Source organism: Ornithodoros turicata, chromosome 9 (assembly GCF_037126465.1).
Source record: "Ornithodoros turicata isolate Travis chromosome 9, ASM3712646v1, whole genome shotgun sequence".
NCBI lineage: Eukaryota > Metazoa > Arthropoda > Arachnida > Ixodida > Argasidae > Ornithodoros > Ornithodoros turicata.
In genome coordinates, this window is record NC_088209.1 from 36,212,113 (window position 1) to 36,226,924 (window position 14,812).

The window sequence follows — 14,812 nt, forward strand, 5'->3', positions numbered from 1 at the left end:
CACATCATCTGACTGCCGGTGAGAGATGCCACCAATTGCATCATGCTATAGCTACCCTCTTCCTAAAGTAAAGTTAAAAAGTTAAAAAAAGAAGTTAATGTTGCGCGTACCTGGGCTTTTGTAAACAGCTGACACTACAATAAAATAAAGCGGGAGTTTTCCGTGTGACGTTGAATTAAGATTGTCCCTCACATCGCATCTGGAGACAATCTCTAAAAAAATCCGGATTAAATTGTGTTGATAAAATTCAAAAACTCCAGCGGATAAAATCCATGTGGATTAAATCCAAACAACCCCGCAATACACACACCTTTTTTTTATTGTTATTTTTTTGTATGCTCGCTCCCCGTACTGCTTCGTGAATTCAGCATGATATGGAGCAATCCTGAAGGTAATTTTACTGCCCCTTTTTACTCGTCTTTCAGGGTTCAAGGGGAAGCAAAGTCGGCAAAAATTTCTCCCAGCGGAATGAGAGATCTCGTTACCTTAACACCAACGTAAAAGGAACAGGATTCGTCCTTTGAGCCGGTGGCGATTTTTGAGCGAAAAGAAACCGCAATTTTCGCTTTCCTTCTCCTCTCCTTCTCAAGAAGGCCGACAGTGCGGAGCGTGCTATCATTGGCCGTCTCCGCAAAAGATATTTCCAATTATCGTGGGAGATCGTTTGAGTGGACGAATGGGACCTTCTGCACTGCCAAGCTAGAGAAGGAGATGGAGATAGAGGAGGGAAAGGGAATCCCGTTCCTTTCGTGTCGGTGCAAAGGTAACGCCATCTTCCATGGCGCAAGGAGAACGATGAGCACTTTCGTGTTCCTTTTACCTCGATGTCACCGCGCAGGTCTTGTGGCCAATGCACAAAGAAGGAAGGAAAGACACATTGCTGGTCTAATACCAATCGAGGACGGAAAGGACGTTTGTCAGGGAGACGAACATCTTCCAAGGAACCGTTCCAATGGTCAATTAATTAGGACAGCGCTAAGACAGAGCCTTGTTTTCCTGCACGAACCACGGACCCACTGCGTATAGAACGAAGGTGTAAGTCGTTTCTCTCCTTCTTGTTTCCTTCCCACGTCTTCACGATTCACGATTCACGATTCACATTCGGGTATCCCGAAATCCTGGGATTGTGAAAATGGCTCGGAATTCCGAACCTTATTTGCGAGTGCCTAATTGTTTTCGACAACAACAATAATAAATGAAGGAGAAGTGATGATGACATGAGATTGTTTCCCCGTGGTAGCCACAGGGCCCTACCCCATACTTCACACAGGAAAATCTGAGGGGATGAATTACAATGAACGTGAAGGCGACGACAGGTCGGAGTTCTGTTTAGAGCTCTCCGAGGAGTCCAGTGGCTTGCATGAAAGCAAAAAGGGAGCGAACAGCACGACACTGATGCGCCGGAGAGCTCCATGGGCCAAGTACGTACTTTGGACAAGCTGAATGGTCTATATGGTCAAGGAGCTCAAGTTGGCGTCGAAACACCCGGCGCTCACCCGTGTACCGGTCGCAGTCCTCGATGATATGGAGGATCGTAGCTGGGGAGTAGCAAGCTGGGCACAGCGCCGGAACACAGGGGTGAAGGCGACGTTGAGTCGTAGACGGCGCAGAAGTGACGTAAAGCTGCGAGGAAAGCCACCTGGCATCTGGCATTGTTTTCGAAGTGTCAATTCTTGCTCGAATTTTTCGCGCGCCCTTATTATTTCGCGAGTTTCTATATTCGCGAAATTTGGGAAAATTCGGGAACCATAACTATTTTACGGTACTCTCGTTTCTCAGGACCAATCACCGTGAAGCCGTTCCTTACTCGTCATAACAAAACCATTATCGCTAAAATGCTATATCTATAGCCTTCGCAATATTTTCGCAGATGTTGCAATTACGGTATAATCCAGATGGCGCTGCCTGCTGCCAAAGTTCACTAGCGCGATTCCATGCCAGGCGCTATCTCGAGCACGCACGCTCGACCGCGGACAATGAAACGCCCTCTCCCTCCTCCACTCTAGTCTGCCGCGTGAAAAGTGTCGCTCCGCGAGTGGCGACATGCGAGCGATGACCTTTACGCAAGTCTCAAGGTCTCACGAGGCTTATTAGCTGTTCGCCGCGATGTCATTGCTGATATAACGGCTACGCAAGGATTTGACCAGGATTTTCATTTGAGGATCGCGTGACAGCCGTCTCACCTACCTACCCGACTACTGCCTTGTATATCCCATACAGGATATGCTCGCACTAGAAAATTTTGAGATGGTGTAGCGAAGGATTTTGAGGGTTGTTAGGGAAAGGTAGAGTCGGGTGATGCCGGGAAAATCTCCGAGGCTATACATGGGGAAAATGAGCCTGAGACGTGACCAAGGTACGCCTATAACCGAATATCCCATGTGGTATTTCGCTGCAGTGCACTCCGTTCAAAGTAACAGAAAATGAATTAACCGAGAAAGAAATGTGCATTCGTGCTCATCATGTGAAGCTTTTCGCTTTTCAAGAAACATGTATAAGAGATTTCGAAGTATTACGAAGCATTATTAATTAATTAATTATATTACGAAGTATTATTAATTTTTTTTTGCTTTTGTGTTAGCACCGCGAAGCAACTGTTGCTATGAGCGGCGTACAGATGTGGACAGATGGAGAGAGGACAGCAGGAAGGAGTGGAGTGACAGGGGGTTAATATGCGTCCTGGGCCGACTTCAGGGGGAACTGTGCCGATATTAGTCTGGAAAGTCTTCGGAAAACCCAGGGAAAAACTGGCCATAATAGAGATAAACGACGCACAAAGAGGGGCTATCGCTCTGCTATGATAATATTTATTACAACTCTACACATTACTGGAGTCCAGACACGCACCTAGCAGTGGCAAATTTATCGTAGCCTTCTAACTGAATCAGTGTGTACAGTTAAGGCCATTTTCTTGTTCTTGTATACTCAGTAACGCGAGAACTAGGTACTGCCTAAAGATCACCGTCTGCTTGAGTAGAGAAAATGATTGCAATCACCTGTTGAGTGAGGTGCCTTAGCGCGAAAGTACCACGCGTTCGGGGTTCCATAGGCTCTACCCGTGACAGAACATGGGGAACGCAAATGCAAAAACCATGTCGCGCCAAAGGCTCGGTGATTACGCTCAGCTGTCGGAAACTCCGGGGCGGCTCCGCAACGTTACTGTTTTTCATTCGTGGCGTCAGGACTAACTTTTCGAAAGCATTCAGGTCGGCCACAACGAGTCCTTTGCAGACGACGCCGTACTAGTTTAGTCCACGTCGACAACACTAGCGACGCTCAACCTTCCGGCAAGCAGGATTTCCCGTTACACACACAATCACTGCGGCAGAGCCGAGTTCGCAGACATTCAACGGCGCGCGGAAAAAGTGATGGCCGTGTCAGATACAAAGCCTCCGACTGAAATGTCCTCCGTTGGGGTTGGTTGCGGGGAAGCTCATTAATATTTTCGTGTTTTTCGGTCGTTCCTGCGCTTGGCAAAGGTCTGGAAGATATTTGTGGCTGCTTTTAGAATTCGTCTGGCTGCGACATTTTCCGGCGATGATGCTGTATAATAGATTATGCTATAATTCACCTCATGTTCGCGCGAGATTTAGTATCCTATCGTTCCACCGGTATAACCTCGTCTTCCGATTTGATTTGATTTGATTTGATTTGATTTGTACAAGAAAAAAACCTCGTTTTCTGAAGCCTCAATACATGAACACGTTCTTTCTTTCTCGCTGGCTAGTATTGTACCACATTGCGGTTGCTTTGGGAAGTAATTGCAAAGTAATTGTCTTGAACAAACAAACCAACAGTAATCGGGGGGTCGTCGAACGCCACACCTGAAAATGCCACGAATCCAAGCTAGCAGATTGCTATTTCGTATAGAATAAAACCACTTCCACGAGATATCAAAGATACTGCCGTGTCAAAATAAGAATACACGCGTTGTCATACACCACCAACGCGACGAGTCTACAAAGCGTTCCTGCATAATAGTGTGTCGTAATTAGTAGATCGAAAAGCGTGTTCAAGATAACAACCCCGAAAATATGATAAATCAACGGCCTTATTCCTTCGAAGTAGATTACGTCATGTTGCAGATCTTCCATCGGACGGCTTCATCTATCGTATCGTTTCCGTACGCTACTTCAGATCTGTCGGAATACTAGAGCGTTTTAGCTGACCGTTTTGACCTTCCGCTCCGCTTACGGTGATCCGTTGAGCGCGAGCTGAGCGGGGGATAAGATAATTGGTTTTAGCAGGGCGATCATCCCGTTTTCCGTTTCGCACCGCTAACGGCGCTCTCTGTCTTTGTACACGGGAAGTAGTAGAACAAGTGCAGGTAATTAGCTAAGCTTTTTCCAGTGAAAGCAAGGCGGTACTGTTTATTATTACAGTTTTCATTATATTTGAAAATAATTTCATGACTGTTGCTTTCATAATAAACCTGAATATTAAAAAAGGCCGGTCGGCTTTCCAATAGCCAAGACTGGGTCGACTTTGGTGCAAGCTTCTTGCAAACCGTATATTTGCGCTTGAAGCTGTCCGTCCCGTGTTCACTTTTGGTGTGCCGTACAGGATCCGCGTCGATCCGGAAAACGCTTCCGGAGCCGCTGCTGAGACGCATCACCCTCAGCAGCAGCAAAAAGACGACGACATCACCACTGTCGGCAGCCATCTTGACAGACGGTAGTGCGACCGTCTCGCATCTCGCTCCGCTCAGACAGCGCGGCAGCGGAGCGGAAGTCCCGCTCCACTCACCCGCTAACGACCAAATGTCGCGCGCATGCGCAGTTGCGTGCTCCGCTCGCCGGCGGAGCGGAGCGGGGACTCGCTAACGGTCAGCTAAAACTCTATATTATCCAATAGTGACTTTTAGTCGAACCTTGGTCTCCAAGAAAGATATAAGACAGTGGAAGGTGTCAGGACCAAATTCAGCACTGTGATGACAGCCACTTCAAACGATTAAAGGCGATTGACTGAGCACATTTTCGGAACCGAAACCGTGAACACGGCTCACTGGACCAGTTGGTGGTGGTGGAAATGAAACTGCTTGCAGCAGCCGGCCACGCTCCGGCAGGCAACGTCGCGACTATCGCAGGGGGGGGGGGAGGGGTACGTGCCTCCTGGGCAGACTTCACAGGGCTCAGTGGAACACGTAATCCCGAAGTCCGCTGATGGATATTCTTAGTAGCCCAGGGGATGTCAACGATAACGTTCCTAGAACATTATAAGGATGTCGCAGTGTTCCTTTGAGGCGGATATGACGTGCCATTGGTGAATCTGGATCTGACACCTTCCATTATCGTATCTTTTCTGGAGACTGTTCCCGGTCTACTAAAGGTCGCTAGTAGATCGATAAAATGGCAAATTTAGCGTTAAAACACGCCCGTAGTCTTGAAGCGGTTATGCGCCAAGCTTTCGGGGCCTTCTCTAATCGACTGAACTAATATCTGTAATCTCTTGCTCCGTTGGGTAACTAGATTTATACATGGCAGGCCGTAAAACAAGAAAACACAGCACAGACAAGAGGAGGAGCCTCAGAAGTTACTTTTCCTTAGTGGGCGAATTGCCGCATCAACGAAGGTCAAGGAGGAAGTGAACGGAGACGCCAGATTTGAGGTTCTAACAAATGAGTCGTCTGAACGGAACGGACAAAGCCCAGCCTACCGAGGGAAACGGTGGGTCCTTAAATAAAGTAGTGCTCCGGAAGGACCTGCTACGGAAGGCAATAAGGACTAATGGGGATGTCTAACTTTATTAGGGTGCACGTCAGGGATCAGCGCTCATAACACTTCGCATTACTATAGTATTAAGAGCGTGGTCTTAAAAGTATAACATACTAAGAAGTCTTTATGATGGCCCAACAAAGATGGCCTCATCACTTCTTTAGTCTTGTGTATGTCAGACAACGGCTTGTGTCTGGCAGGCAACGGAGATAGGCTCAAGAAAGAAAGATCAGAATTTCACTGCTATAATAAGCGGGCTTAAGAAGGAGAGATTAGAAGCTGTTTACACAATTGTATAAAGTGTATGTCCTGTCCTCGAAGCACAACAGACGTATATGTATATGCCACTATTAGCGTGTAACTCTCTTGCTCGTTTCCATTTGCTGTGCTAACATCACTGACTCTATGCACTGCCTAGCTCATGGGGAAAATAACATTCTACGACACTGGTATGTAAGGATAAACCAACGAAATTACTATTGTATTTCTCGGCATGAGAGGAAAGCATGAAATATTAAAAGGCGTTGTTCTTTGGCGTTGACGTAGATTGGTTTTATTGACAGTTTACATAGACACGTTTGAACTACATTTACACCAACGAAGTTCCATGCTATAAAAATATACTGACAGAAAACGTCACTCTTCCTGCAGTAAATAGTTGTGGGATAGTAATTTATGAAGATAAGTAATTAAACAGAACGGCAGGTTTTGGGATAAAAGTTCGAAACCTAGTAATTGTAGTGACGAAGATGATAAAAATACTATGGAATATGTGATGACAACGTCATGGTTAGTCTTTAAATTTGAGACGACTGCACGCTTGGTCTTTTCTTGTAATAATAACAACACAACAATAGAGTAGTTGACGTCACGTTAAACTACAGTAGTTAGACTACAGTACAGTTTACAGTAGGTTAAACTACATCTCGCAGGACGAAGTACTACACTATAAATATACACTAATCTGTATATATATAGTACTGATAAAGTATACCGTATACTGATAAAGGAAGGGAGATGGTTGTTGTTGTTGTTGATGATGATGACGATGATTAGGCTTTTTTGGAGCAAGAGCAACTGGCGCCATAATGCACCACACTATGATAGCTCTATGACCGAACTATGCTTCGAGGCAACTCAAGAGTTCAGTCACAGAGAAGACGGCGGACCCCAGGCACACGGGAAATGCGATTAACACATTTTGTTAACTCTAATACTAAATGTGGTCTAAGTTCGTTGTCTTCGTAACATGATCGGTGTACAAGCAACAGTTCGAAGCAAGCGGACGCACTACGTTGTGACTCTGAAGCGTCATGCGCCTGCCTAAGCCAATCACAGACGTCTTGAGACTTGTGGGCGGAGTTGATCACTAGAGGTTGACTTGCCCCGCTGTATACTTTAAGGTTACAGTGAGGCTAGAAGCGAAATAATAAAAGAGGTATGCATTTGTTTAAAGCTTGTGGAAGTTATGGTGAAAACTTTTTTAGAACCAGTGTCTTTTGAGAATGCAAAATCCCGCTGGAAGGGAGCAAAGGGCACAAAGGAAAGGGGAATACCTGGGCGTGAAGAGGCAACGAGGATCTTTAGGGCGCGGGAGGGAGGCTCGGGAACGCTGGTGAGGTTCCCCTGCAGGACCGCCTGCAGGATGTGGTCCTGATACAGGCTGCACGTCATGCCGCCCAGCCGCTCCTCCCACTCGCTTCAGTGCAGCTTGCAAGGATTCATCCTGAAAATGATATCAAGATACAGAATTAAGTAACGCAAGGAAAAGGTGCTGGCCCGCCTCGGCTAGTTCTCGTTGCTTATATTAACAGATACTGCAACGAATGGGATAACCTCGCCAAGAATCTTGACGGTTACGGTGGTACGCATGTTTTCTGTGGTAGGTAGTTCTCTTGGACGACACAAGTCCCAGAGAAAGAGGGACTGCACACCGCTCCCTCTCCTGTGCCACCATCATCTCTCCCCTCCCTCTTTCACCCCCTCTTCTCCTTCCCCTACACTCTTAAAAACGAACTTTACCGTATAGCACGCTCTTAGCCAACCATCATCTCGAATGATATCGATACCTTCTCTGATTTGTTCAAAACGGGGGCGTACGCCTTTTTTGTGACACTTATGCTGTTCATAATTGTCACAAAAAGGCGTACGCCTCCCGTTTCCCGTTTCGCGGTACAGCGCACAGATAACGATATCATTCGAGATAATGGTTGGCTAGAAGCGTGCCATGTGGTGAAGTTCATTTTTAAGAGTGAAGGTGTACCTAGCCACCATTCCCGAGCAGACTGACCGCTCCTTCCCCCAACATCACCCCACCCCACCCCACCCACCCACCTACGTGCATAACATAAACAGGTACAGAGTACGGGGGATATGTTCCGGGGGGGGGGATATGTCTATTAAGAAAAAAAGAAAGGAAAGGTTAGCCAGGCAAAGAGCCGGCTTGCTACCCAATATGTTCCGGATGTTTAGGGGAAGCATGGTGTAGACAAAGTGTATGCCCGTCCGTCCATCCGTCTGTAGCATCTCCTCTGTGAAGCGTGCTTTCACTGCACAGGCGCAGTGTACGAAGGAGAAGCAACCAGTCAACATGTCTTCGTCTAGCTTGCTGCAGCTTTCTATTATCTTTGTACCTGATGAAATGCAGTCCATTGCATGAAAGCTTGTACGAATAAGCACAGTGGTTTCAATGTTTTGTGTTCAGAAAAGGTTTTATTCACAACGATTACTTAGGTGTCAAGATGAAAGTCAATCGCCGCCTATTTACACGAGTGTGGCATGCCTATGCCCTCAAAACGACTTTTCTTCTTTCCTTTTTACGGTGCACGTTCGCAAACACTGAAGTTACGCCATTCTTGCTAGAAAGTTGTTAACATTTTCACCCGGGAGTTAGCAACCTCGACTATCTTGACACAGGTCCACGCAGACGAAAATGCTGTCTCACCCATCATCAGCAACTGTCTTTCGAGATACGGTCTCAACTCACTTCCAACACGGTCGACCAACATCATCACGGAGTACAACTGCCTGGACTCTATGGGGTCCCTGCATAGGGCCTTCCAAAGAGCTCGTTGTGCAATTGCTGTGAATAGAACCCGAAGCTTGCCTTCTGTTGTACCGTACGATCTTGTCTGGAGCCCAGCGGGGAGCCGCAAGCGATATTTTCGAGATAGTATTGATCATACTCTGCGGACCACAGGGCATTGACGGAAAGCACGTACTGCAGACACTTCTTTTCGGCATCGCTATCAATGTTTTTATCTTTTTATCGCTAGTGTTGACCGTACTTGAGTCAGTTCCGACATTCCCCGGTTCCAGCTTGCTTGTATTGTTGCCGCGTTGTTATTATGGTGTGTGATGATAATTATAAAAGAAATTCACGTTTGCTCAGACTGCCACTTCGGGAAGACTGTGACGCAGTGAAATTCGTAATGAAGGAGGCAGGAGAAAATCGAGGAAGACGGAAGCGGCCAAGTGAAGAGGCCGATGACTTAGCCCGCGTGCAGTTGATCACCACTTATACTGCAGGAGTCACGAGCCACCATTCTCTGCATCATCGGGTCAACCCCCCCTCCTCAATAGATAGGTAGATAGATAGAGATTAGGACGGGTGAAAAAAAAAAAGTAAAGCGCGGAACGCTAGAACGAAAAATACATGAGCATAGCAGCAAAAAATACACAGTCAGATGCGTCCTACGCTCCCACCCACCCGTAGCGCAAGTACCCAGCCCTAAATGAGTGAGAGGTTCCAGTGGCGCGGACTCTGACTACATGGGAAAGTACTTCGCCATTCGAATCACGCAGAGAAAGGGATTGATAGATATAGATTAGGGAGAAAAAAAAAAGGGAAAAAAAAAAGAAGAGAGAGAACGCAGATTTCTTGAGGATGCCATCCAAAATACCCTTAAGTTTCTCCAATTAGTTTTGGAGGCATATAAAAGTATAGTGCTACAGGCGTGCGGTGTGTTGAGGTATCGGCGCACGTTAAATAATCCCAAGGTGAGCAAAATTAATCCGCAGATCGACAACTCTGGCGTCGCTCATGATCACAGTTTTTTTCGCTACGTAAAGCCACAAATTATTAATTAAGTGATGTATAAAAAAAATTAATATTTCCTTTAAACAAATGAAGGTTTGTACGGGTTTTGAGTCCCGTATAGGAAGACGATTCCACTTTTGTACGCTGCAAAAAACAAAAGACATCTTTGTTTTCATAAATAAATAAATATTTCATATTTCATTAATATTTTCAATAACTATTTGACATTTAATAAATATTTTCGATAAATATTTCATATTTCATAAATATTTTCGATAAATATTTCATATTTCATAAATATTTTCGATAAATATTTCATATTTCATAAATAAATTTGTTTTCATAACACACACACACACAAATAGAGATACGATGACAAAATAACAAAAACAAAACAAACAAAAATTAACAAAAATAACAATAACTAAAATTAAAGGTACCGCATCTTAGTTCGGAATAATTCAATCATGCTGAAACGGCTTGAGCTTTGAGAAACGTATAAGTTGTGTTGACCATGTTTTTCTTCCCTATCTTTGGTGGTGAGCGCAAGGCGCAAATTGAGCACATCCTTGGTCTACATAAAACAACAAGCGTATCGTCCAAGACTGTTCCCCGTGTAGGCTTTGAGAGCACACGTCTCTGTTCGTAACTGTTCGAGTGCTCCTTGCGTTTCGTTATGCAAGTTCCAACTTACGTAATACAGCAAAGTAGCATCGTCATTGCGTGTACACACGACAAGCTAGAGGACCTAAGCACGTACTTCACGCTAGAAAGTAAACATGCCAATCATTTTTTTTTTCCTGTCTTCCTCGTTTGGATTAAGTACAAGGTCCGCATTATTCTTTCATCTTTTACTGTTATTGTGACAATTACGTATTACTGCTGCACCAGATGACAGGGTAAAAGGCACAGATGATGATGATGATGATGATGGTGGTGGTAGAAAAAGAAGAAGAAGAAAAAAGAGGTGTCAGCCCGCTTACCGCGGGACAAGCAAAAGGCATAGAAAGGGTTATTTGCGCTCTCCCTTTACTTAGAACGGGCGCGCGGCTTTCTCATTTTCCTTGCAGATATGTAAGAATAACACGTGACTCAATCCACTTACAAATCCGCTTAGTTATAGCTTATAGCTTATAATCCGCTTATAGCTTATAAGTAACCACTTGCAGCCGCTGATCACTTGGAAAGTACCTAGTTAGTGTAGCTAAGTACACGTCTTCCTACATCAAGAAGTTAAGTGAGAAAATGCGATACACGCACTCCCAACTAATGCGATTTTATAAGAAATACAGCATCGAACTACACAATTTGCTTGTCCTCTACAGGCTTCTGAACTTGATGTCCATCCAAAATGCCTCGCCAATAATTGGTGTGACCACTGTTGATTGATTGATTGATTTAAAAGAAAAAAATGGAGATGGTAGTCTCGAGCCACTCGGGACTGGCTACTCCAGGACGCGTTATTAATAAAAGAAAGGGAAACTACACTAACCTCGACGCTTTGAAACGCTTTGAAAGAATAAATGAGAACATCATCACGTAGCTTGGCACCAAAAGCGAAGTCTCAAGGCACTGAAAACAAAGAGCGTCACAATGTGTCAAAGAGGTCCGTCTAGACGAGAAATTGCACAAGGGCGCGCATGGCAGGTATGAGCTGATTTGCTGGCCAGCACCCAAGAACCTTTTCGGGTGGAGTATGGCCGATCACTGTTGGGAACCAAGTCTCCGAGTGGTAGCGTGATGGAGGTAGAGGTAGAGGTTCGGACTTCGAAACAATAACAAGCGTTTATTGCAGCATAATGACAACCGAAAACAGACAGACAACTCAATAATTGGGGTCCCGCGCTTAAATAGGAAACATAAACGGAAGGACGTCATCTCTAAGCATTATATACACGAGTCCGTGCGTCTAGATCCGTTCCACAAAAACGTCCCACAGACTGGGAACCAGGGCGCTGTGCCCATCGACTCGGCCAGCCTTTTATCCGTAGCTGACCCGAACGCGTCCTTGGAACCGCAGCGGCTTGGCATGCCTCCCTCGTGGTATGGCGCCAAGCAGCGCGAAAATATGGCAGCCATGTGTCAACACCGCGGAGCACACGATGCTGGCGAAGAAAGGAACGCGGTCCAGAATAAGTAAAGCTGTATCAAGGCGTACCGGCACACACAAAAAAAAAGAGCATTAATCCATTACTTCCTCAAACCTGTCTACCACATACCCTTCCAGAAGCTCTCCAACGGGAATACGAGAGGGTTAGCAAAAAATAGTATCGCTAAAGAATGGCGTTTTATGACAGCTCCGTGTTTTAAGTTCCGGCAGAAGCGTGCGTAAAGGTACTTGCACATATGCACAAACAGCACTGAGGGCGATCGAACGGGCGCCTCCGTCGAATGCACTTTCTTTTTGGTGCACCCGGGAGCGAATCCCGTGAGTCGATGCGCGAGCGAATGGCTGTTTAGAAAAGCATAAAACGCAAAGGCAACGAAAAGGGGGAGCGAATGCCCATAATTTCTTCCCGTGCGTGACTTGGGCCTCGCGATGTACGCCTGAACGGCACGCCTGAATATCGCTTCCGTAGAACAGGATTGCGTTGAAGAATATAAATTCTTGTTTGTATCTGTCCCCTCTATGTTGTTCCAGCCTCAGAACATCAGTTTATCTCTTGATAAATTCTTTGTCCGTTTCTGCTGCCGTGTGGACGAGTGTAGACCACAGTCCCCAGGAACATTTCCACAGCCTGGAATGTTTTCATAGAGGCGCGCTCCACTGTCTTAAGACCTGGGGCAAGTTTGCTTCCTGAGGAATGCAGGACACTGAATCGAAGTAAAGATCAAGAAGTTGATAAGTGGATAAGTAAAATATATATAAAAAAAGATCAAGCTGAAACCGAAGGAAATGATTTTTATGGTACCTGTGCTCACCACTGACCCTAATGCTACGTGGACAGCGCATTATTAATGTGATTGAATACTAGCTCCCTCTGTACAGGGCGAAGACTACGGCGTCGTCTGCGACGATATCCGCCATCTTGAAGCCCACGCGCCGCGCGAGCTGCGCTGACAGTGCCGTAACTACACACATGGCTACGCTTTCGAACTGAGTAAATAAACAGCAAATGAGGTTTGAAGTCGGTCAAAACGGAACACAGCATCCAGGCATGGTGAGCGTGGGCTTCAAAATGGCGGCTTGGAGACGTTTGCTTCTGCAAAGAGTGACCGCAACTGGGTGTTCAGGCACCCTACGCATACATTTCGACGGAAGTAGGAATGCGTGGGCTTCCGGTGGAGTAGTTATCGTCTGCTCCATCGGCACGAAGCGCGCGTGCGGAGGCAGTGTCGGAGACGCGACGCACGCTATTCGCCTCTCCAGCTGGCTGTTCGCCACCTAGCGGACCCCAGCGGAAGTACTCAATGAATGATAGTAACAGCGGAGCAGACGACACGTATATTTCGCGGTGACCGGAAACTGCCACAACTTCCCTTCGTGTGCGATGAAGTTTCCCGGCTTACAGAACTCAAACAGCAACAGCACTGCTCAATTCCGCAGTGGGGGGAAGAGGGAAAATATACTATCACAGGAGGGGCGTGAACGAAAACAACTAAGACAGCAGCCTTTGTACAATTGTTGAAACGTGTCTCGTGGAGGAAGGAAGAGCATAAATAAATAAAATAAAATACGGACAGTAGGATGACAGCATCTATATCAAGAATCCACGCAAATCCAATCACGCCACAGAGAAGCCATCCGAATCCAACACTACACACAAGGAGATGCAAAGTGCTCCTTTTACAAAACGTACTAGCGCTGTTTCTCTACACGCCCGGTCCACTCAATTTTCTACTTCTGCAGCTGACAGGTAGATGGCTCCTGTTTCAAACGCTGCGAGCTGAATTGCATAGAGCTTGAGTCGTGTAGCAACAGTAAACTGCTCTGTTGCTGTAAGCAACTGCCCGCCTTCGAAGCCAGCCGCGCGAACGAGCCATCAGGTTACAGTCGCCATTTAGCTTCCGGTCAGCCATAATCATCGTTGAAAATGGCAAGCTGCCATGTGCAGCATGTCACGAGGGAGATAAAGAGGCAATGTCTGGTTGATTGCCTGGACAAAAGTAAATTAACGAAAAATGCCCAATACAGGTGTCCTTCATACGTATTATAGCGTGAGCTGTCTTGTCGAAAAGGATGGCAAAGGATTATCATTTATCAAAAGATCATTATCATTTATCAAAGGATTATCGCAAGAGAGGATTATCTTTTTACCTATATAATATTTTGCAAAAGGGAAGACGAGGGAGAACAGAAAGTTTCGACAAGAAGCAGCAAGGCATATTTGGAATTCAATTCTATTCAATTCAATTGATCTGTGTGTGTGTGTATGTGTGTGTGTAAGAGAGAGAAAGAGAGAGAGAGAAATTAAAAATGCGAAACTGGCACCACTATGTAAGCGAGTGGCGTGACGCGTACTCGCAACGACAAAAGTTGGCGGATGCGCGTGCGGTGGGCGGGTGCGCGGATGCAAAGTGTTTTTGCTACCTTTCCTTAGACGGATCGGAAGCACGCCTCTATTTCGGGAGAGGACTCTCTGCAATACGTGGATGCAATGGGCTTCTGTCGTATTCATGTATGCCAAGCTACATATAATGAAGAGTTCGCGTGGCCGTTCCCGGATACATTCCTTTGCCAGATTCTGAGCACTTGTGTTCGCTTGGTCAAAACGTAGCAATCTCGCGTGCCGTTTCCCTAGCACCAGGAATCTACCAGGTAGCACTTTTTTTTTTTTTTTGCGCGCGTTCCCGATTGGCCGGGCAGCGCGTTGCTCATCTGTATCCGGTGTCGTCACATCCGCACCGCGAGGGCCCGCATTGACGCAATAGAGTTCCCCGAGAACTACGTCATTGTGACGTGATTTGCCAACTGGTGGGCAAAACAAACACACGTGATTATATCCGCCAGCACACGCAAATAGTTCTACGTGCGACCGACGCCCACCACTGTGACGCTTCAGTCGCTCTAATGTTTACATAACACGGGGAGGTCTATTGGCCCGCACGCCGAAGTTAA

The 14,812-nt window shown here is 46.2% G+C and overlaps 1 protein-coding gene across 4 annotated transcripts in view; it reads right to left on the reverse strand.

Annotated features, from left to right (window-relative positions):
* The window catches only part of LOC135368804 (protein qui-1-like), a 336,239-nt gene that overhangs the window by 60,528 nt on the left and 260,899 nt on the right, over nt 1-14,812 (reverse strand). For all 4 annotated transcript variants that reach the window (XM_064602319.1, XM_064602318.1, XM_064602320.1 and 1 more), the window contains one exon: nt 7,271-7,440. In XM_064602319.1, coding sequence (XP_064458389.1) covers nt 7,271-7,388 — 118 coding nt within the window. In that variant the 5' untranslated portion in view covers nt 7,389-7,440. The remainder of the gene's footprint in view (nt 1-7,270; nt 7,441-14,812) is intronic.